Here is a 24762-nt window from a genome sequence, read left to right on the forward strand (position 1 = left end):
AAGCAGGTGTTAACAGTTGCGAAAATTACCGAACTATCAGTTTAATAAGTCACAGCTGCAAAATACTAACACGAATTATTTACAGACGAATGGAAAAACTGGTAGAAGCCGACATCGGGGAAGATCAGTTTGGATTCCGTAGAAATGTTGGAACACGTGAGGCAATATTGACCTTACGACTTATCTTAGAAGAAAGATTAAGAAAAGGCAAACCTACGTTTCTAGCATTTGTAGACTTAGAGAAAGCTTTTGTCAATGTTGACCGGAATACTCTCTTTCAAATTCTGAAGGTGGCAGGGGTAAAATACAGGGAGCGAAAGGCTATTTACAATTTGTACAGAAACCAGATGGCAGTTATAAGAGTCGAGGAGCATGAAAGGGAAGCAGTGGTTGGGAAGGGAGTGAGACAGGGTTGTAGCCTATCCCCGATGTTATTCAATCTGTATATTGAGCAAGCAGTAAAGGAAACAAAAGACAAATTTGGAGTAGGTATTAAAATCCTCAGAGAAGAAATAAAAACTTTGAGGTTCGCCGATGACATTGTAATTCTGTCAGAGACAGCAAAGGACTTGGAAGAGCAGTTGAACGGAATGGACAGTGTCTTGAAAGGAGGATATAAGATGAACATCAACAAAAGCAAAACAAGGATAATGGAATGTAGTCGAATTAAGTCGGGTGATGCTGAGGGAATTAGATTAGGAAATGAGACACTTAAAGTAGTAAAGGAGTTTTGCTATTTGGGGAGCAAAATAACTGATGATGGTCGAAGTAGAGAGGATATAAAATGTAGACTGGCAATGGCAAGGAAAGCGTTTCTGAAGAAGAGAAATTTGTTAACATCGAGTATAGATTTAAGTGTCAGGAAGTCGTTTCTGAAAGTATTTGTATGGAGTGTAGCCATGTATGGAAGTGAAACATGGACAATAAATAGTTTGGACAAGAAGAGAATAGAAGCTTTCGAAATGTGGTGCTACAGAAGAATGTTGAAGATTAGGTGGGTAGATCACGTAACTAATGAGGAGGTATTGAATAGAACTGGGGAGAAGAAAAGTTTGTGGCACAAATTGACTAGAAGAAGGGATCGGTTGGTAGGACATGTCCTGAGGCATCAAGGGATCACAAATTTAGCGTTGGAGGGCAGCGTGGAGGGTAAAAATCGTAGAGGGAGACCAAGAGATGAATACACTAAGCAGATTCAGAAGGATGTAGGTTGCAGTAGGTACTGGGAGATGAAGGAGCTTGCACAGGATAGATTAGCATCGAGAGCTGCATCAAACCAGTCTCAGGACCGAAGACCACAACAACAACAACATGAACTAACAAAGTTAATACGAGCAGTACCACTGTTACTACTTCTACTGCTGCCGCTATAATAATAATGTTAATAATAACCAGTGGAGAAATACTCCCGTCGGGTCACAAAAAAAGCGAATATCTCCCTTTAAAAGACCCTGACAGAAAAGTGGGGAACCAGTTGCCGCAGTCCACACTCCAGCTTCTTTACTTCACCCTAGACAACACCAAATGCAAAGGAATCGACCGATTTGCTCAGTTTGCATGGGCTGGACGAAACGTGTAATGTTCAAATTTTAAAGCTATATTGTAGGATAGCTACAGTATGCCCGTTCTTCCGATACGTATAAAAACGGTCCTAGACCAAAGGTTATCCAAAGCACTTGTCCTGTTATCTCTGTGATCGGTAGAGCCCGAGTTATTACCCCCTGTAAAATCGCATTTTCGACGCGGCTTTTTGGAACATATTGGTACCGAATAACGATAGTGAGAATGGAAGATACAAAATGTAATAATGGATTCAGTTATTACGATGCCATTTCCATATTCTATGCTGCGAATACGATGATATCACTTCATGCGGGTGAAAACAGTAGTGTGTATGATGTGCTGTGCATAATACACATTATTGTGGCCTTTAAAATGTTTTATAAGAATGTGTGTACTAGTATTATGTAGTGAAATGAGTGTGTCATCAACTGTCATACCGCAAAATAACTGTGTAATATATTTTTCGTTTTGCTTTCATTTTCAAGTTTGTTCTGTTAGCTTAAGAAGAAGTACGTTAACCATGTGCCAAGTTGGAACTTTAATTTTTCTTTGTGTTACTTCCTTGTTGACATGACTTTTCTATGAATATATGCATATGTCTTATCGTAGCTTTTACTGTAAAACATGATGCAACTTTGTTTATATAATAATTTTTGCTGTTTCAAATGTACAATTTTTTTACTGCTTGTGTGCTGTTTTGTGAGACGCCATTCACACTTAGCAGTGGTACAGTGATTATATATATATATATATATATATATATATATATATATATATATATATATATATATATATATATATAAAGCATACTGACATTGTCACATACGCCTTGGAAATAATTGTTAACGCTTATTGCATGAAAGGTGACGGAGCGTCTTTATTATAAAACCGGCGTAATGAATGATTGCCTATACTAGTAGAGGTTCGAACGCCAGTGGAGATGAAACGGCAGCCAGAACTCAAGCTCTGGGTGGAAGGCCCGCATAGGTGTTGGTCCTGCTTAAACACAGGAAGTAGCTAGACGGACGTCGTGGCACCTGAGCTCTGGAGCAGAATAGGATGACGGCCGGCCGCTATTGAAGTGGGGCAAGAAGGATAACCAGATAATACTTGCAAACTCTGCAAATCTTGGACGCAGGTGAGAGGAACGAAGAAGCGGCACCTCGGAAACCATGCAGGCTGTGTTATTTCCAAGGATTTTTAGTCAGAAGCATACCATTGTATGAGTATAGGTTTTTCCTCGCAAACTTTCCGCGCTTGACAACAAAAGACTAAAATATGGTTGGTCGGAGTTCGGAGGAATCTGTAGAGAGGGAGAATATTCCGTAGTTTCGGGAATATGATTGGTTTTCGGAATTACGGTGGTGGGGAGCTGAGCTTGCTGGGAAGCCAGCGGTGGGGAGACGAGGTCTTCCGTTGTGAGCGCACATGTGTGACGGTCGCTCGATATCAGCTTTTTTGGTACAGACGGACTTGATGTCTTTGCTCTCAGGAGAGTTTATAGTTAGAACAGTTAGGCACTGTACTTCCGGGTTGGAAGTCGTCGTTGAGTACGCAGCGTTCAGTAATTGAGAACACTTCCTCTGCCTATACTTACGTTGAGACGTTATCTGAACTCCGTCCTTGTGGCTGGGAGTTCGCGTTTCTTCTCTGCAGAACACAGAGAGGAGAAGACAGTATTAGAGTATATTAGTCAGAGGACCACCTTCTGCCATCCTAGTCTTTGAAAGAGTTTATTTGTGGCTGGAGTTCTTCCATCGCTGCAGACGAGTACGAGAACCATCACTTCGACGCAACGGACGCAGTACGTACGGTGATATCGCAAATTGCTTCGGCTTATTAGGGCTATAAAAGCTAAACAGCTGTGATCACGTTAGTTTATTTCCGCTGAGGTACCACGCCACCGTACATCATCTTTGAAAGCAGTGTCTTCTAGTGTTTGGTACATAGATGATGTCAGTCATTTCGCGTTATTCATATTAGATCGTGCAGTCATAGTAAGGGGCAGAGTTTGGCAACTGATTAGTAATTTAACTTAGGAAATGTAAATCAGGGGGTAGTCAGACAGGGCCAAATCTTCATTTTAGCGTTTCTTTTTTCCGTTGACATTTATTTTTACACCCGACTGAAGCGGCATCTTGCAAAATTAGGCAGAGACAGAACATTATTTCTCTGAGATTTTGCCATAGTTCTGTCGGGGTCTTTTCTGTCTTTACTGAGTTAGATGCAAACATTTTGCATATTTTTGTGTACATTTTCTTGTTCTGATACCTCTCTATTAATTGTGATGCACTATGACCAGAAAGATTAGTGTTATGTACTACAAGCAGTATGCTTAAATATTTTTCACTGTTTTATTTCACGTACTTTGATCACTGCATCACAGCCATTGATGCTGTAAGGGATGAGGATACACATATTATGTTGCATTAGGCCATTATAGATCTAAACGGTATAGCGTCCCCAGTGCTATATTACGAAAGGACTTGAAAAACAGTATTTATAAATTGAATAATATGTTTTTATCGTGTAGCCGTAAAATAATAATCTCTCTGTCCAAGTTTCAAATGCAAAGAAATAATTTATGACAAAATGATCTAAAGAGACGACAAGATACGCTCTTTTGTTAATTTTTTAGTCGTCTGGACTTCCTCTTTTGTCTTGAATGTGTATAGAGGGACATCTTGCGAGTGCTGGCAAATGTAAGCATATTTGTATGAGTTAAGCATATAATATACTGATTTAATATTATTGTGCACTTTTAATTTGTAAGAGGTTTTCCCGATTTCATGTCCGCCTTCCTTGAATTAACCTGCATTCAAGTAATTTACAGTTCAACAATCGCAGCAGCCGATGCAGCCAACGACGCCATTACGTGGCGATATTAACTTATGAAAAATTAGCGGAAGCGGAAAACTCGCCCGCTATTAACATAGTATTAATTTTTCTCCACAGCCGCCCGACGTTGCAGAAAATACTTAGCTTTAAGATTCTTATTTTCAGTACCATAGCCGAGACCCAGAGCCAGGACTCTGACTACAATACAATGGTTAACGGAGGTAAGAAAAATACTCTCGCGCGTGTGTGGGCCGCAATTTTAATTAATAACTAAAGTTTTCTTGCTTTAAAGTGAACTGACTAGCCGAGGAAATTAATATGAAAAGTTTATTACATTGTACAACTTATATGCTCATGTTTTAAGATTCAGCGAGTCTAACATTCATTAACGTAACAAATAATTTAAGATTGATATTGCTAAAATAGGGAACTTCAGGAAAGCATTTAATCGTAAAATCAAAGTTAAATGAAATATAATTTTTATTAAGGCCCACCACGTAAGTCGGCAACAATCAAAAAATAATAATAACCATAACAATATATTAAATTGCGACGGCCGACGGACGTGAGATTGGCGCCGCAACTTTGGGGCCCGATTAAAGAAAATACGAAATTTACGAAATCTGACTCTATTGTAATGAATGTAATTATGTATGTGTCTAATTGTTGTAAAATATTAATGCTTGTATGAATTCTTTTACATGTACAACAACAAAACCACACCCTGAGGAGATCTGGAGAGGAAAAAGTGTAGAAAAGAAAAAGGATTGCGAGAAAGAAAAATAAGTAAGGTAAGGCCTATTGTGCAAGCAACTGACTAGTTTACAGGACGAAGATCCCGCCTTGGGAAAAGTCAAACAAGAACTATCTTCGGGTGGAAATCAGATAGGTAGCCATTATTCTGTGCAAAATGGGGTATTATATTACCGGAAGGATGTTAACAAGGACTTGTGGTGTATCTGTGTACCGGAAGTATGTATCAGTGATTTAATCTGGCACGTGCACCTTTTGTGGGGACACGTGGGTATTGAAAAATGTAGAGCAATTCTCGCAAGACAATGTCATTTTAAGAATATGAAAAGAATAATTCAGAATGTTGTAAGGACATGTGTAGTTTGTCAAAGGACGAAACCTACAAATCTGCCCACTGTAAGTGAATTGCATCCTGTTGTTCCTAACAAACCATTATGACTAGTTTCTGTTGACATTCTAGGGCCACTACCCACTGGCAGAGGTGGTGTGAAATATGTATTTGCTGTATATGATGCCTTTTCCAAATTTCTAAAATTGTATCCTGTAAAAGCTTCAACGGCCACACCCCTCATTCAGAAATTACGAACAGATTATTTTGTTAATGTTGGCAAACCACAGATCATATTATCCGATAATGCCACCTATTTTACTGGTCTCAAATGGAAAACTTTTCTACAAGAGCAAGGTGTTAAACACATTTTTGTAGCTCGATTTCACCCGGAGAGCAGTCTTGTAGAGCGTACCTTTAAAGAGTTGAACAGGTTCATGAGAACTTACATTCCGAATCGCGACACCAAGTGGGCAGAATACGTTTCAACTTTTGAGTAACTCCACAATAGATTGGCACATTCAGCCACCGGTTATACTCCACTAGAAGTCATGTTTGGAAAGAATGAAACCGACAGCTGGCTGTCACCATTACCAACTGTACCACGACAAGTTGTACCTCACGAACAAATTATAGCTGAGACTTTAAATAATTTAACGAGGTGCGCGGAGCACCGAAAGGAGAAGCATGACAAGAAAATAAAGAAGGTAACAATGTATCAACCAGGTGACTTGGTGCTAATAAGGACTCATCCCAAGTCATCTCTGTCAGCGAAAAAGAATAAAAAATGGCAACTGGTGTATGCCGGGCCCTACAAAGTGATAGACATACCACATGGATGTAGCTATTTGTTGGGTGACGTAGAATCGGAAGAGATTAAAGGACTCTATCCATACAAAGACTTAAAGAAGTTCGCTCAGTAGAGCAACGTTTACATTTGTGTGTAGTAGGTTAAGTTTATAGTGTATTTTTTTCTGTGTGTAAATGTTCAGAATTTAGTGTAACATTTAAAGACAATGAGGCACACAAGATTAGTGCGATTCAGTTTTGTAGATGTTAAGGAATAATAGTATTTTTAAACAATTGCATTTTGAAGAAAAAAAATGAACATAGGTTTAAGAATATTTTACAAATTTCATGTTGAAAAATGCTTAAAAAAAATTCAACAGCATGTAACGATGAAAGAATTTTTCATTAGTGTTTCATGAATATTTTTGAACTGTAGTAGTAATGCAACTTATGAAATTCAATATTATAGTGTATACGTTGTTCTATGTATTTATGTCTATACCGATCTTGAAATATGCTCAATCATAATTTACTTAACAATATCAGTGCAGGGTGTGCATCACCCAAGGGGTGTTGGGTGACGTAGAATCGGAAGAGATTAAAGGACTCTATCCATACAAAGACTTAAAGAAGTTCGCTCAGTAGAGCAACGTTTACATTTGTGTGTAGTAGGTTAAGTTTATAGTGTATTTTTTTCTGTGTGTAAATGTTCAGAATTTAGTGTAACATTTAAAGACAATGAGGCACACAAGATTAGTGCGATTCAGTTTTGTAGATGTTAAGGAATAATAGTATTTTTAAACAATTGCATTTTGAAGAAAAAAAATGAACATAGGTTTAAGAATATTTTACAAATTTCATGTTGAAAAATGCTTAAAAAAAATTCAACAGCATGTAACGATGAAAGAATTTTTCATTAGTGTTTCATGAATATTTTTGAACTGTAGTAGTAATGCAACTTATGAAATTCAATATTATAGTGTATACGTTGTTCTATGTATTTATGTCTATACCGATCTTGAAATATGCTCAATCATAATTTACTTAACAATATCAGTGCAGGGTGTGCATCACCCAAGGTACCTCATGTGTTGTGGACAAGGTACAAAGCAAATCAGTAAACGTGACTTCCGCTAAGCACTGTTAAAATATATTGCCATCTGCTAAGGCAGAGATCTGCACGAATTTATCGTGTAAACAAAAGTCACAAATCAAACACTTATCTAGGAAATTGCACGCTAGGCCTAGATTATAAAATGTGTACGATAATGCGAGAGGCAAAGTTTTGTAAAGTCGAGCCTGGCTCTAGAGGGTAAGTACGCAATGAGTGGGCAGACATGACATGGGGACTTACCTCAGATGAGACGGAAATACAATTGTATAGTCAAAAAATCTGAAGGCAAGTACGACTCTAAGTGGAAAATGAAAAGAGATAATTAGTGCGAGAGACTGGTAAAATCCAGCACGAGCCAAAATCCAGTTCAGACTGAATGAAATACATTAGTGTTTGTGAACTAATCGAAAAAAATGGTTCAAATGGCTCTGAGCACTATGGGACTCAACTGCTGTGGTCATCAGTCCCCTAGAACTTAGAACTACTTAAACCTAACTAACCTAAGGACATCACACACATCCATGCCCGAGGCAGGATTCGAACCTGCGACCGTAGCAGTCGCGCGGTTCCAGACTGCGCGCCTAGAACCGCGAGACCACCGCGGCCGGCGAACTAATCGAAATAGTTACTTTAAGCAGTGTGAAAAACTGTGAAGGTGAAACTGTGATATGGACAGTGAAGTGCTAGTATTGAACGTTCAACAGCGATAAGGACGCCAAACGCCAATATTACGCACGAAAAACTGTGAATTTGCTTATAAATGTGAACTGTTAACGTGAAGTGAACCCACAGTCAATATTTTTGGGACAGACTGTAATTTCAGTGAGTACAACAATGCGAGACGGAATGCGATGCATGGACTGTTGCAAAACAGCGACCGCAGAAACGGCGAATGTTTGTGCTAAGCTCGTATTGGGACACTCACCAATGCCTGCGAGTGCGGCGAAAACATAAATAATTGTATCAAGACAAAAACTGACATGTAATGGAAACAGTGGTGCATCAAAACTGCATTCACGGGAGAAGATCCATGTCATGTATTCTGCAGGACAGTGCTAGCTTGACACTCGGAAACTGGCGAAAACTTAACAACAACTGCCGCACTAATAAATGCTTCTTTCCCACTAGCGTAACCATCTGCAGCGGGAAACAAATATTACGTTGGTTGTGTGTATGTTTCATGTACTACGTCGGAGATGCGTAGCAGAGCTGACTCCTGCCAACAAGCGCGGGGGACGAATATCATCCCACTCCGCCACGCCCTGGCGAGACAGAAGCGCATCGCCAACCGTGCGGCCGATCAGCTGATTCTAACGTTCCGCGACGGCGAGAGACACGCTGGCGTCGAACGGGCGTTGACCTCTCCGCAGCCGCCGCGATCGCCGAGCACCGAACACACCAACCGACGCCGTCACGAGCTAAACGCCGCGGCGTAGATCATCAACGACACCGAAGTCAATTGCTATAATGAACTCATTTCTTTGCATAGTGCAACAAAAAATTATTTGTAATGTATGCACAGCTTGTACTCCAATGACATCCCAGAAACATTTAAGTGAAAGTGACCAAAGCAGTTAGTCTGTCGCTCCGCCGAGGTTTTCCCCAGGTTTCCCTACGGCCGCGCCAAATGGGGAGCGAACAGTTGACACCCCTGGGACTTCAAATATTCCGGACTAACTCGTGGTTGTATACCTTGAACTTCATCTGTATTACACTTTGTGTGCAACACACCTCAGTAATTACAACAAACGATGTGACATATGTAAACTGTGAAAGAAAAATCTGCGTGTGGACACTGTGGACATGAAAGAGGAAATATTTATGTCAAAAAACACGAACTTTTTTATGACATAAACATTTCGGGGGGCAATATAGCGTCCCCAGTGCTATATTACGAAAGGACTTGAAAAACAGTATTTATAAATTGAATAATATGTTTTTATCGTGTAGCCGTAAAATAATAATCTCTCTGTCCAAGTTTCAAATGCAAAGAAATAATTTATGACAAAATGATCTAAAGAGACGACAAGATACGCTCTTTTGTTAATTTTTTAGTCGTCTGGACTTCCTCTTTTGTCTTGAATGTGTATAGAGGGACATCTTGCGAGTGCTGGCAAATGTAAGCATATTTGTATGAGTTAAGCATATAATATACTGATTTAATATTATTGTGCACTTTTAATTTGTAAGAGGTTTTCCCGATTTCATGTCTGCCTTCCTTGAATTAACCTGCATTCAAGTAATTTACAGTTCAACAATCGCAGCAGCCGATGCAGCCAACGACGCCATTACGTGGCGATATTAACTTATGAAAAATTAGCGGAAGCGGAAAACTCGCCCGCTATTAACATAGTATTAATTTTTCTCCACAGCCGCCCGACGTTGCAGAAAATACTTAGCTTTAAGATTCTTATTTTCAGTACCATAGCCGAGACCCAGAGCCAGGACTCTGATTACAATACAATGGTTAACGGAGGTAAGAAAAATACTCTCGCGCGTGTGTGGGCCGCAATTTTAATTAATAACTAAAGATTTCTTGCTTTAAAGTGAACTGACTAGCCGAGGAAATTAATATGAAAAGTTTATTACATTGTACAACTTATATGCTCATGTTTTAAGATTCAGCGAGTCTATCATTCCTTAACGTAACAAATAATTTAAGATTAATATTGCTAAAATGGGGAACTTCAGGAAAGCATTTAATCGTAAAATCAAAATTAAATGAAATATAATTTTTATTAAGGCCCACCACGTAAGTCGGCAACAATCAAAAAATAATAATAACCATAACAATATATTAAATTGCGACGACCGACGGACGCGAGTACTGCTAGGCACGCACATATGAGACTGTAATGTTCTCGCAAATTTTTTATTTATTATGATTATTAATTTTCAATACCATATTACATGTACTGTTGCACCAATTTACTGATGTTATTGAGAAATCGCTTTCAATATTTTGACGTTTTTTAAATATTTTTCAGACAGACCATAGGTCTCTTTTGCAGATATGTATTTACATAATTTATCTGAATCTTTGTAAATATATTATGTAAATATATATGTACAAAATTTTTAATTAGGTCTAAAGCTTATATCTGTCTGAAGCAGATAATTTCTTCAAAAATCTGTCAATTAAGACCAAATTTAAAACCTATAGTGCAATGACAGAACCGGTGTTGCTATGTGGGACAGTAACTTTAAGCACCACAAAAAAGGTGAAGAGGACCTGCTGATCTTTGAACGGAAAATCATGAGAAAGATCTTTGGGCCAATCTGTGATGAGAGCACGTGATGACGTGGAAAGAACCAAGAACTGTACAACCTAATGAAACAACCGAACACTGTGCAGGAAATGAAAGAGCGGAGAATAAGCCTGGCAGGGCACATTGTAAAAAGGCCAGAAATGTGTCGGCCTAAAGTTATGCTTATAGAATACCTGATGGAACTAGTCCTGTTGGAAGACCAAGAAAGCCATGAGAAGATGAACCGCAGAAGTATCTTCAGCAGTTGGGTGTTCATGAGGATAGTGGATACAAAGCGTACAAGATCACCATCTATGGAGGAACGTGTAATGTCGGTGCATGGTCTTCAGGGTCTGCGACCGCCAATAAGTATGTATGTATATATGTATTTGCATCTTTATGAGATATTTGTGTGTTTTCTTTTACTGTAAGGGGATCTTCTTCCTTTTATTTCTTTTTATATTAATAGTTTCATTTTCATTCAAATACCGGTACATATAAAAACACAATTTTCCCATTTCTACTCGTATGTACAGGGTGGCCCAGTTGAAAGTTTCAGCGCAATTATCTCTGAAACAAAAATAGGTACTAAGAATGTACGACAGGGGCTCATGAAAGTAAATACTATGAGGCATTAAGACGTAATCAAATATTAGTTTCAACCAAAACTTTTATTTTTCACATGACACCCTGTATTATCACTTACGCACTCAATAATATGAAAAATCACAAAAGAATGGCATTGGTCGCATCACAATAGCCTAATTACATCCCGAAAAATTGCAAATGAAGTTGACGCTTGAAATAAATGAAACGCGCCGCTATTGCACAGCTGGAGATACAATCGTGAACCCCACTTTGCTCATAATCGTGTTGTGATTGATGTACGTAATCTTACTTTAACCGTTTTCACGAGGGTCGAAAGCAATAATAGGGTTTCCTGCCACAAACACTGATATGTGGGGATCACACTTGCATCTGCTGATGTTCAATAGCGGCGATTTCGTTTGTTTCAAGCGTCAAATCCGCTTTGCTATTTCTCGGGTAGTATTTGACGTATCGCGATGAAACCAACGCCATTATTTTTGTGGTTTTTCTCGTCACTGATTGCGTAACAAATAAGGGGCGTCCATTTAAAAAAACCGTAAGTTTGTATTGAAACTTATATTTCATATGAGCCTCTGCTTTACACTCATACACCTGAAAGTCGCTTTCCAATGTCTACCTTTGTACCAGAGACATTTGTGCTCAAACGTTTTAAGTGGACCAACCTGTATTTATGCTCAGTGTGTTCATTTTAACCGAAGACATTGAAATATTTCTAAAACTAGACATCAGATCAAAATGTTATAATTTCAGTTTGTTTGTCTCCGAGGGGGACATCCAATGACAACACACCCGACTCCCCACCAGAAGCCGTGCGTGGGCGACGGGGAACAACTTTGTAATCTTCAATGGAAATCCCACTTGTTGTTGCAGATTACGACTCTACGGCAAAATCTACATACATTTTGTCTGAAGAATATTCTTGGTTTCGCGAGAGATGGCGTTGTAATCGGAGGAATAGAAATGGGTACACAGTCGTAATTTACGACTTGCTAATCAATGGCCCCTGAATATTCAATGGGACGTGGGTCCACACCTCCACACTGCGAGGGTAGAACAGGCCAGTATTTCATAGCTTCTAATTGGAAACTCCATTCGTAACGTTGTATTCCTCCGACATTTCGACGCACCACTGTGGTCGTGAGCCGGCCTGATTGGCCGAGCGGTTCTAGGCGCTACAGTCTGGAACCGAGCGACCGCTACGGTCGCAGGTTCGAATCCTGCCTCGGGCATGGATGTCTGTGATATCCTTAGGTTAGTTAGGTTTAAGTAGTTCTAAGTTCTAGGCGACTGATGACCTCAGAAGTTAAGTCGCATAGTGCTCAGAGCCATTTTTGAACTGTGGTCGTGGCTCGAGGCGAACGCTACTCTACATGTCCAATTAGAGTGAGTATTCAAACGTAGTACTGCCAACTTCAGTGCATTTAGTGATTCCCTTTTCAAATGAGTTCCATCAGGTCACGAGCATATCTGTGGTCATGTCAGCACAGGCGTTTCTGATGCGGTTGACCATGTCTTCACGGCCTGTTGGCATTTGCTGCTGCACCTTATCTTTTAAATACCCTCACAGAAAGAAATCCGGCGACATCTTGACAGATGATTGTTGCAGTGAATGTGTATTTATGGGTTGCATTTTTTCATATGACTTGTCAAGCCAATGGCAGCACGGCATCTCTTGCCGCAATTGTCACACGTGTATCTTCTGCTGATGCAGGAGCTGTGGTAGCATTGCGAAGCTTTTTCTGCCTTAATCTGTCTAACAAGCCTTCATCATGCTTCGGCATTCCAGATGATATATCATCACGCCACTCTGGTCTCAATCTAGCCCGTGCCTCCCATCTGTTTGTGTCGATTCGAAAGCTCTCCATATCTCGTTTACAGGAGTCCTTGAACCTCAATACAGGACTTCCTACAGGTCTTTTGGCTATAGAGATCTCTCCAAGCATCACCTCACGTGGTAATCTGTCAGGATCCATACGGTGGACGTGTCCCAGCCAGCGGAGTCGTATCTGCTTCAAGATAGCTGAAATACTGTTGCAGATAGTTTTAGATAGCACTACTTCATTGGTCACTCGGTCCTTCCACGTTACTCCGAGGATGGATCTCAGACACCGCATGTGGAAAGCATTAAGGTGACGTCCTTGTTTGGCATAGGTAGTCCATGTTTCCGAAGCATACAAAAGGATGCTGAGGACGCAAGTTTGATATACAAGAATTTTGATGGTCAAAGAGAGTTTGCATTTGTTGAAGTGGCCATTCACAAAACACTACCGAGTTATGACAATCGGCGTCACGAAGTTCTTAAGGCAGCGATGCGTGGTATGGAGGATACTTATGACAATACAGTATTGTGACAATGCTACCTACTGACATACCGGAATCACGGTGTAATTACCGTGCTCTTATGCGCTGCCATTAGCCATAAAAAGGTTCACAACCTTGTAAAAGAGCTAACAAGATCTAGCTTTCTCTGGAAAATGTTCGGCAGACAAGCAACATTAGCCTCAACATTTCTCCTACATTCTCAGTAAATCAGGATCATTTCAATTTTTTGTTTTGTAGTTGCGACATTCATCGTCCACTTGCACATCTGTTATGTAAGATATATAAGTAAGTATGATATGTAAGATATGTAGATATGTAAATATATAGTATATAGTGTACAGTATATAGTATAGTATATAGTATATGTAAGTATATAGTATATGTAAGTATATAGGCGATAAACACTGCGCAAGTATTGCAATGTTTAGAGCCGCTCTCTGTTCTACGTCTGCGCTATAAGTGAGTTGTGATCGCAGTGTACTGTCTGTTATGATACGTCGTAGTTCGCTGCATGGCCACGGTGACGCGTCGGGTACTCCTCTGTTCGGTAAATCGAAGGAATACAACATTGCGATTGGGTTTTCCAATTAGAAGTTACGAAATACTGGCCTGTCCTACCCTCTCAGCATTAAGATGGGGTCCCACTTCCTAATGGATATTCAAGGGCCGTTGAGTAGCATGTAAATTACGATTGTGTACCAGTTTTCATTCCTCCGATTACCGTGCCATATGAGGTGAAACGAAGAAAATTCGCCGCGCGGGATTAGCCGAGCGGTCTAAGGCGCTGCAGACATGGACGGTCCCGGTGGAGGTTCGAGTCCAGGCATGGGTGTGTGTGTGTGTGTGTTTGTCCTTAGGATAATTTAGGTTAAATAGTGTGTAAGCTTAGGGAGTGATGACCTTAGCAGTTGAGTTGCATAAGATTTCACACACATTTGAACATTGAAAAAACAGGGACTTCCACTGAAGATTTAAAGTTGCTCTCCCGTGCCACTCTCGTACGGGGTTGTTGGCGAGTCGAGTGTGGTGTCATGGGCTGTCCCCCTCCGAGACAAACAAATTGGAATTATATTTTTTTTTGGATCAGATGCATAGTTTTCGATATATTTCATTCTCTTCAGTTAAAATGAACACCCTGTTCATGTCAAATGAACAGAGGCGGACCATCAACCAACGCATGAAGAAGTTCTGGTAAGACAAGGAGAAAAAAATTGTACCTTTGTCTTAAGTTCTAAGCTGCCTATAATTGGCCAAGCTCTATAATAAAAAAAAAAAAGGAAAGGAATTTACAACTTTTCGTTCCTCGGATCCATAGTAGAAGGACGTTCAAGGTTGTAGAATATGTCATAAAGCAAAAAGACATATCAAATATTTACAAAAAAAGGAACAGATATACTAACGTTAATGTCTCAGATCCTAAAAAGTGGTCCTTATGGATATTGTCGCAGAAGAAACCGAGTAGCACCGTGGTGGTTATGATACTAAAATGTTGCATGAAGGGTCGTGAGTTCAAAACTCACCTGGACTGTGCAATTTTAATTTCTATATTCAGTTCCAGTACATTCTAGAAGTATCCTCATATATCAGTTCGCTCCGCGCTCTTGTATGTGCAAGTGCTGAATAAACCTTAGTTAAGTGAGGTTAGTGTTCGTCATTCATCTAATTACACCTTCTTCTTCTTCTTCTTCTTCTTCTAATTCTGCTGACTTTGCTACCGTCCTTGGGTCTACATGACCGAGGGATTGGTTGGGTACTGACACAGGAACACTGATAGCAGCAGTCGACTATACTTAAGGAAGGCAGGCATTATAACCTCTAGTCTACAGTAATAAGTCATAAGATCATATACATATTTTCTTTTAAGAGGTAATAACAAACTTGGCACAATACTTTAGTTCCGTCACTCGCTCTATCACATTGTCTCGGAGAATCTTTTTCTCTACGGAAGACCCTGCAACACTATTTCTTGTATGCCATTAAGTTTTTTCATTGACTTAGTGCTCTACTTTCTCGACGGGACCATGTTAATGGGTGCACGATCCTAGAGATATGACAATGTAGTGTTGGCAGAAGAGCCAACACCGTGTTGCGAGAGGAGGCCGAAATGCACGCGTTTAGCTCACGCAGGCTGGCGTGAGGAGGGAAGAACTATACTGACGTGAGGACTGGAACATAACAAGGAATTAGAATTCAGAAAGCGGACGTAATTAGTTTGATAATTAACTTTAATCCATTAATGATGAATGTCGCTCTTGTCGGTACATGATTCACAATATTATCTATTCATAGTACATTCGTAGTAACTGAATATGGCGCCTTGCTAGGTCGTAGCAAATGACGTAGCTGAAGGCTATGCTAAACTGTCGTCTCTGCAATTGAGAGCGTCTGTATACAGTGAACCATCGCTAGCAAAGTCGGCTGTACAACTGTGGCGAGTGCTAGGGAGTCTCTCTAGACTAGACCTGCCGTGTGGCGGCGCTCGGTCTGCAATCACTGATAGTGGCGACACGCGGGTCCGACGTATACTAACGGACCGCGGCCGATTTAAAGGCTACCACCTAGCAAGTGTAGTGTCTGGCGGTGACACCACAGACAACATCAAGCATGCATACCCTCTGCTGATGGCGGCCAGTGTGGCCGAGCGAGTTTAGGCGTTTCAGTCGGGAACCGCGCGACCGCTGCGGTCGCAGGTTCGAATGCTGCTTCGGCATGGATGTATGTGATGTCCTTAGGTTAGTTAGGTTTAAGTAATTGTAAGTCTAGGGGACTGATGACCTCAGATGTTAAGTCCCATAGTGCTCAGAGCCATTTGAACCTGTGCTGATCCTATAGTGGATCAGGGCCTATGCATGGCAGAGGCAACAGTAATTTTTTTAACGGTCACCATGCACCAGCATGCGCGGAAAAGCCTCACTAGAGATGTTATACAGGAGACGAAGCACTGGACTGGGCGTTAATTGCCCACTTGATTGTTCCGATTGCCCCCCCCCCCCCTCGCCCCACTCCATCGCCACCCCTACTTCCCACTCACACGCGTAGCGTTAATGTCTCCCTTTGTGTCCACACTAGAAGCAGTTGCTGTGACAGAATAATTCATCTAACTTTGCTACCGTCCTTGGCTCTACATGGCTGAGGGATTGGGTAGGTACTGACACAGGAACACTGATCGCAGCAGGCGACTATACTTAAGGCAGGCAGGCATTATAACCTCTAGTCTAGAGTAATTGCAACATGTTTCCCATGTCGAACTTGAGTGCTGGTACAAAGCGGGCAGTTTAGGCCTACTCACTGATAGAAGTAATCCTGCGCCTTGACCATGCGTCTCCAGGCGGGCGTGCTGATGTACTTCCAGGGCGAGGGCCGCACGTCCAGCTTGAGCATGCAGTCGAACGCGGTGTGCGCCGCCTCGATAATCCGCTGAGGTTCTGAATCTGGGGCCAGGTTGCCATCCAGGCAACCGAGGCGCGTGTCCAGGGCCACCAGGGAAATGGCTGCAAGGAAACAGCTGTGTTACGTAAGTCAAGCAGCACGAGGGTGATCGAGTGCCGGCAACATGAAGGTAAAACCACAAACATTCAGTTCCGAACATGTGCAGGTATTACAGGAAACATTATTGCACTGTTACATGACGCTTGCCTTTCGCAAACCAACCAAAAATCGTTCTTTGGGAAAGCCTTAAGTTTATGGTGCATTGGCGAGATAAGTGTTCCTGTGGTGACACCTACCATCATAGCTTTTAATAGCAATTTTATGTAGTTTCCAGTTTATAGCGCAGCACGTACAGTAATATTGATCTAGACATATACCATCATTTGATTCTGGTTAAAAAAAAGGAAAGGAAAAACGCTAACGAGACAAGAATCTAACGTCACACAACACATAAAATGAAACTAACAGCATACCACTCAAGACGGCTCTACTGATGTAAGTATTGGCAGCAGTGTCGACACGGGCACCATGAACAAGTGCTGAACGTAGCCTTAGAGGATCCCATATTTATGTGGACACCAGTTATCCCCAGTACAGCCTGATATTCGCGAGCTAACATACGAATGTCCAGCGCCACAAAGTAAATTGTGGAATGTAAGTAAATACTGCGCCAAGCACCAAAAATTTGGTTTAGAGATAATCAACAAAATGTGTACAGCAGTGTAAAAGTTGGAGATCGTAATACAAACACAAAAACTGTACAATTTTCATATCATATGTGTGTTTTTATTCTACGTCAATAGGTTTAAGATCAAAATGCCGCAAAATTTGAAGAAAATGAGATGGCTTCAACAAAAATAACGGTACAAGTGCTCCATTTTCACTCATTTCACAAGGTTCTTGTAAAACCATTTACTCCCTTTTTTTTACAAATGGAATCATTTTAACTTCTCCTTTCTTGAGACAACCTAGGTTCACCGTGTAGTGTTTTCAGCTGTGTCTGTTGAGCATCAGAAGATTTCACAGTCCTCTTCAAGATGCAAATTTGTTTGACTTCTTCAATTGCATCGAGAGTTGACCGAACTTGCAAAACCCCTAGCTGTTCAGCAGTAAGTCTGATGCACTGCGCTCTATGCACACGTGAAATTCATATATTTTTCAGCAGCTGACTTAAAATCGTAGTAATCTCTTTCTAGGTACCAGTCACTGTGAATGGTAAGGCATGCGTGGATTTAGAGATGAAGCTAACTCAATCTTTTGGAACTTTACTCACCGTTAGCCTCTTTTGTCTCTGAATGCGAGCAAAATCACGATCTGATTCAATGCAAGTAGTTAACTATGACCTCATAATCACAACGATGATTTTTGTCGATATGAAAATCGTTTCAATAATAAATTAAACACATTTAAATACATTATAATTCCCTATGTCGATTCCAAACTTTATAATAATTGTTAAAATGACAGTCAATGTCTACCAGGTGCTCGGGAGCCTCTTTAGCTGGTACCACAGAATTGCACTTTCGAGTATATTCCTTTCCTTCGCGGCCTAGTTTCTCGCTTTTACTGCGAACACTACCTTCACCTCTCTTCCTCCGTTCTAGTGCGGATTTTTCTTTCCATTATGCAATATTATGTATTATATGCATTTAATAATTACTTCAGCAATGTCCTATTGTTGCAAATAAACCACAGAAATACTTCAACTGTCAACAATTCATCCAAGCGCACGTCGCCAAGACACTAACAGAGGTGGCTGAGTGGTTCTAGGCACTTCAGTCTGGACCGCGCGATCGCAGGTTCGAATCCTGCCTCAGGCATGGATGTGTGAGAAGTCCTTAGGTTAGTTAGGTTTAAGTAGTTCTAAGTTCTACGGGACTGATGAACTCAGGTGTTGAGTCCCATAGTGCTTAGAGCCATTTGAACCACTGACAGAGAATTGGCAAACAATCCCTTATTGAACATTAAGTCTGATCTTAAACACGAATGCTATCTTTAGACAACTATAAACACTTTCTCCCGCTATTGTGGCGCACGTGTCAGAATATGTTTTATTGACCTTGGCATTTACTGCGGAATTTTTCCGATAACTCTAATTTTCCCCTTTTTTGGCACCTGACCCGTTATTTCCTTACATGCCACAATTACTTATAATAATCACACTTGTCAATGTTTTCAGAATGATTTTAACGTAGGGTGAAGTGTGTGCCTAATAATACAACATAAGATACGCGAAGAGATTGTACAGTGTATGTGTTTTATTTTTGTCAAGTTGCGTAATGGCTCCTGCATGAAACAATTTCCACCTCACACTCCTACAGAAGTCAGACAGACGCTCCTAATGTACGAACAAGAAATGCTTGAAAAAGATTCAGCAATCTTCCCGAGTCGCCCGCTGAAAGGAAAAGACGCAAAAATATTCTACACTACTGGCCATTAAAATTGCTACACCAAGAAGAAATGCAGATGATAAACGGGTATCAATTGGACAAATATATAATACTAGAACTGACATGTGACTACATTTTCACGCAGTTTGGGTGCATAGATCCTGACAAATCAGTACCCAGAAGAACCACCACTACCCGTAATAACGGCCTTGATACGCCTGGGCATTGAGTCAGACAGAGCTTGGATGGCGTGTGCAGGTACAGCTGCCCATGCAGCTTCAACACGATACCACAGTTCATCAAGAGTAGTGACTGGCGTATTGTGACGAGCCAGTTGCTCGGCCACCATTGACCAGACGTTTATAATTGGTGAGAGATCTGGAGAATGTGCTGGCCAGGTCAGCAGTCGAACATTTTCTGTATCCAGAAGGGCCCGTACAGGACCTGCAACATGCAGTCGTGCTTTATCCTGCTGAAATGTAGGGTTTCGCAGGGATCGAATGAAGGGTAGAGCCACGGATCGTAACACATCTGAAATGTAACGTCCACTGTTCAAAGTGCCGTCAATGCAAATAAGAGGTGACCGAGACGTGTAACCAATGGCATCCCATACCATCACGCTGGGTGATACGCCAGTGTGGCGAAGACGAATACACGCTTCCAATGTGCGTTCATCGCGATGTCGCCAAACACGGATGCGAACATCATGATGCTGTAAACAGAACCTGGATTCATCCGAAAAAATGACGTTTTGCCATTCGTGCACCCAGGTTCGTCGTTGAGTACACCATCGCAGGCGCTCCTTTCTGTGATGCAGCGTCAAGGGTAACCGCAGCCATGGTCTCCGATCTGATAGTCCATGCTGCTGCAAACGTCGTCGAACTGTTCGTGCAGATGGTTGTCGTCTTGCAAACGTCCCCATCTGTTTACTCAGGGATCGAGATGTGGCTGCACGATCCGTTACAGCCATGCCGATAAGATGCCTGTCACCTCGACTGCTAGTGATACGAGGCTGTTGGGATCCAGCACGGCGTTCCGTATTACACCCCTGAACCCACCGATTCCATATTCTGCCAACAGTCATTGGATCTCGACCAACGCGAGGACCAATGTCGCGATACGATAAACCGCAATCGCGATAGGCTACAATCCGATCTTGATCAAAGTCGGAAACGTGATGGTACGCATTTCTCCTCCTTACACGAGGCATCACAACAACGTTTCACCAGGCAACGCTGGTCGACTGCTGTTTGTGTATGAGATATCCGTTGGAATCATCTCAGCACGTTGTAGGTGTCGTCACCGGCGCCAACCTTGTGTAAATGCTCTAAAAAGCTAATCATTTGCATATGACATCATCTTCTTGCTGTCGGTTAAATTTCACGTCTGTAGCATGTTATCTTCGTGGTGTAGCAATTTTAATAGCCAGTAGTGTATATTCTTACGTAAATAGTGGAATACTTGGGCACTGGAGTATTGCTAGTTAGTGTAAGAGAAACATTAAACGAACGAACAATATTATTTATCGCAAAAAATTCTGAGAAATCTAGTGAAACTTTTTCTTATAAATTAATAAAATTCCAGGTTCTTTAAGGAACAGTAGATTGCCTCTTATGGACAGGAATGCTATTATTTACAAAGTATGGAAAGGTTCTTTTCTCCATTTTCTTTAAGAATGTTATTTACTCGGCAGAGTGGCTGTGAGCCAGCGTACGCAACTTGAATAACTTTTCTAGGTACGGTCAAGGCTGTCACGTGAGAAATGTAATGGAGTGTACTGTTATGGAGGACAGATGGGGCTCGAATACGCTGTAGAGCACAATACCATGAGCTGGGACGACTGCTGTCTGCGTCGCTCGCTGTTGACAAATAACTGAATTATCTCTTTCTATCTGGATTGATCACCAATCAAACTCTCCCTACGCCTTGATGAAGTCAAGGACTCCTCTCCGCCCCTTGTCGTGGTGTGGTACACCGGTCAGATAACCAGTCCACCACGATGCCACTCAATATTCGCTCGAGGGCGTTTAATTAGTACTCTGTCTGTGTTCACACTGCACAATAAGTGTGGTGGCCAACACAGCGAACAACGCTTAATCGCGAGCGACTCAGTATAGAGTATCACTCCGATTTGATAATGACAGAGGTGCTCTCCCAGTGAAGTACTGAGGAGAGACTTTGTTCCTCGCTCTTTGCTTACATATACGAGCGCACTCGCTGTCGTTACGTGTTCCCACTCCAAGACCGACAACAGAACGGCTCCTTTTCCTAGAAAAGTTGCGCCCGCATCTTGTGGTCGTGCGGTAGCGTTCTCGCTTCCCATGCCCGGGTTCCCGGGTTCGATTCCTGGCGGGGTCAGGGATTTTCTCTGCCTCGTGATGGCTGGGTGTTGTGTGATGTCCTTAGGTTTTTTAGGTTTAAGTAGTTCTAAGTTCTAGGGGACTGATGACCATAGATGTTAAGTCCCATAGTGCTCAGAGCCATTTGAACCATTTTGGAAAAGTTGCAAGGGTATATCATTCACTGTCTTCCCTCCTCCTCCTCTGGCTCTTTGCATCAGAAATATTCCGCCAAATAGCATTGCTCTATTAAACAGGAGATCTGTAGCATCTCCGTTAGTCATATACAGTCCTCCTGTGAGAACTCCCCATAATTATGCAGTCTGTCCATGAAAAAAATGCGTCTTCTGGGCGCTCCCACACAATGTAGCAGAATTTGCTTTTAAGTCGAACATGGGGGTCGTTACCCCTTCGCTCTGGCAAAAGCTGTCATCTCTCTGGGTGGTCGCTTCAGCCAAAGTAGGTGTGCGCCGACCCACCCCTCTAAAGGGACGGAACTTCCAGGGCCTGGCCGCCTCCCTAGAATGAAAATTCCTGTGGCCATCATGTTGTGTACGCCAGCCTCGACTTTTTCAACCTCGGTGGGCACTTGCGATTTACTTATTAGATTTGCATATCGCTTACTTGAATTTATACAAAATTGACTCTACCTTATCGAGTTTGGGTTCGAATGAAGCGTCTTGATGTGCTGAATACGATTGTGAGGATGGAATATGTAAGAAATGAAGGTCAGGAGACCACGGCACCTTACGAGAGGAACATTGACAGTATAGATTAGAAAAATGGGGACATACATCGTCAAAATAGAAAACAAAAAGCTTAGGATATGAGCATGGGGATGTACATGAAAATGAATTGTGAGGGATTTATAACGCAATGCATGAAAGACGTGTGTCTATGAGGCTCGAACCAATGAAATGTGTGTAACATGATATGCTTGTTAAGGTGAAATTCCATACATTAAAATGAAATTTTTGGTGAAAGATGTGTAAACTTGATGTGAGGGAGACTGATGGGAGACACACAGTTATGGTCGAAGTAGTGTGATGAGGTGGCTGAAAAGGATGGGGACGGGTGACACTTGTACTCTACTTGGAAATCAACGAAGATATGGAAAATTGTCGTCCCCTGGTTTCCAATGCGTATATACAGGGTGGGACAAATAAAAGTGGCCCAGACGAGTGTGCATGATTGGACATGAATTTGTGGCAGCTTTAATGGAGGAGGAAAAGACCTGCAGTTACTTTCAACAGGATGGAGGAACTGCCCATACAGCTGTAAGAACTTTGGAACACATTTACACAGTCTTCATTCCTGACAGAGTTTATAGCAGAGGTCAGTCTGGTCATGGCCCTAGATGGCCACCCAGGTCACTTGAACTGTCAGTATGCGATTACTTTTTGTGTGGAGCCCTCAGGTCTAATCTGTATTGCAACAACCCTCACAGTCTTCAAGAACTGCAGCAGAACGATCCGAATGAGACTACAGCAATTCCAGCAGTCCAGCTTCGACCCACCTTCAGCAACTTCCTGGAATTGGAATTTATGGTAAGGACTATGGGACCAAACTACTGACGTCCTCAGTCCCCAGGCTTACGCACTACTTAATCTAACTTAAACTAACTTACGCTAAGGACAACATAAACACTCACATTCGAAGGAGGAGCCACTTCCTGATCAAATCCCAAAAGTGCCAAATGGTAGTCACTTCCAACATCTTCTATGGTCAGATCAGTATTGTATTTCCTTTCCTCTGCTGTATTTCTTTGTACCCTGTAACTCTATTCTCCGCACCACTTTTATTTGCCCCACCTTGTATTATTCAGGCTAGTTGGGGTACCTGCAGAGCGAGAAAAATGACGATACTTCTCCCTAGTGTGAATGTCAGTCGGCACACGTTAAACAATGGAAAATTCGCGAAAACTTTGAAAGAAACTTCATCACATGACTCGAACCAGCGGACTCTGAGGTACAAACCCGCCCATATGGGAGTAGAGAGAGAACAATTGTATGTATTTTTCCGGTTGGAAGAATGCTTAAAATATAATTGACTATTTTGGATAAATGTAGCCGTCATGTATCTTACCTAAGAGTTGTCGGACATTCAAGTTCATTCTCTGAGAGAGTGTTAAGCCGCTCAGCTTCAGGGACCATTTTGAGTGTCCCTACGACCATATCCTATCCCCCCTCCACCCAAACATTTTCCCGAAGTGACGCTCCCTTAATTCCTAATTATGTTTCCTATCAACCAAATCCTTCTTTTAAACAAGTTATACTATAAATTTCTTTTACCTTCCAATTCGAATCAGTACTTTCTCATTTGTTATTTGATCTACCCATCCAATGTTTAGCATTCTTTTGTAACACCACGCAACAAAACTTCAATTTTTTTCTAGTCCGAAGTGCTTATCGTCCACGTTTCGCGTCCATAAAAGGCTAGGATTCATTTTGTATATTTTCTTCTTCGTTCATTAGCAGTCTTTTTCTACGTAAACAACAAAACTCATCTACCACTTTGGCATCTCATTCCGTATTCTGATTCCTTCAGAATCACATGATTTAATTAGATCACATTCCGTCGTCTGCTTTACTTTTTTTAGTATTAATCTTATAATCTCTTTTCAAGACACTATTCATTCCATTCAACTACTGGCCCAAGTCCTTTGCTTTCTCTGATTTAATTACAATACCATTAACAAAAAATTTTTATTTCTTCTCTCTGAACTTTATTTCCCTCTCCGAATTTCCTTTACTGACTGCTTAATGAACAGGTCGAATAACATCGTGGATGGGCTACAATCCTTTCTCATTCTGTCTTCAACCACTGGAAGTGCTTCTTCCAATGAAGAAACAATAACCGAAATATTAGTTCTAAGAACACGACATGTAGTTTACCTTCGCTTTCTTATAGACACAAGAACAGAAATTTGTCACTCACATTCTAATGCCCACTTGTTCAGTTCATTCACGAAGTCTGCAGGCATCTTCATATTCTCGTCCCTGATAGCGAGCATTCTGAAAAAGTGAAGATCAAAGATAAT

General features: G+C 41.3%; 1 protein-coding gene across 10 annotated transcripts in view; it reads right to left on the reverse strand.

Annotated features, from left to right (window-relative positions):
* Positions 1-24762, reverse strand: part of LOC126259432 (probable cytochrome P450 301a1, mitochondrial) — a 414350-nt gene that overhangs the window by 35281 nt on the left and 354307 nt on the right. For 4 of the 10 annotated variants that reach the window (XM_049956243.1, XM_049956238.1, XM_049956242.1 and 1 more), the window contains exons 6-7: positions 24660-24736; positions 16854-17055 (exon numbers count right to left, since the gene is read on the reverse strand). The exons of 5 other annotated variants lie outside the window; for them this stretch is intronic. In XM_049956243.1, coding sequence (XP_049812200.1) covers positions 16854-17055; positions 24660-24736 — 279 coding nt within the window. The remainder of the gene's footprint in view (positions 1-16853; positions 17056-24659; positions 24737-24762) is intronic. One more of the 10 variants, XM_049956240.1, reaches the window with a different exon arrangement.

Source organism: Schistocerca nitens, chromosome 5, assembly GCF_023898315.1.
Source record: "Schistocerca nitens isolate TAMUIC-IGC-003100 chromosome 5, iqSchNite1.1, whole genome shotgun sequence".
Classification (NCBI taxonomy): Eukaryota; Metazoa; Arthropoda; class Insecta; order Orthoptera; family Acrididae; genus Schistocerca; species Schistocerca nitens.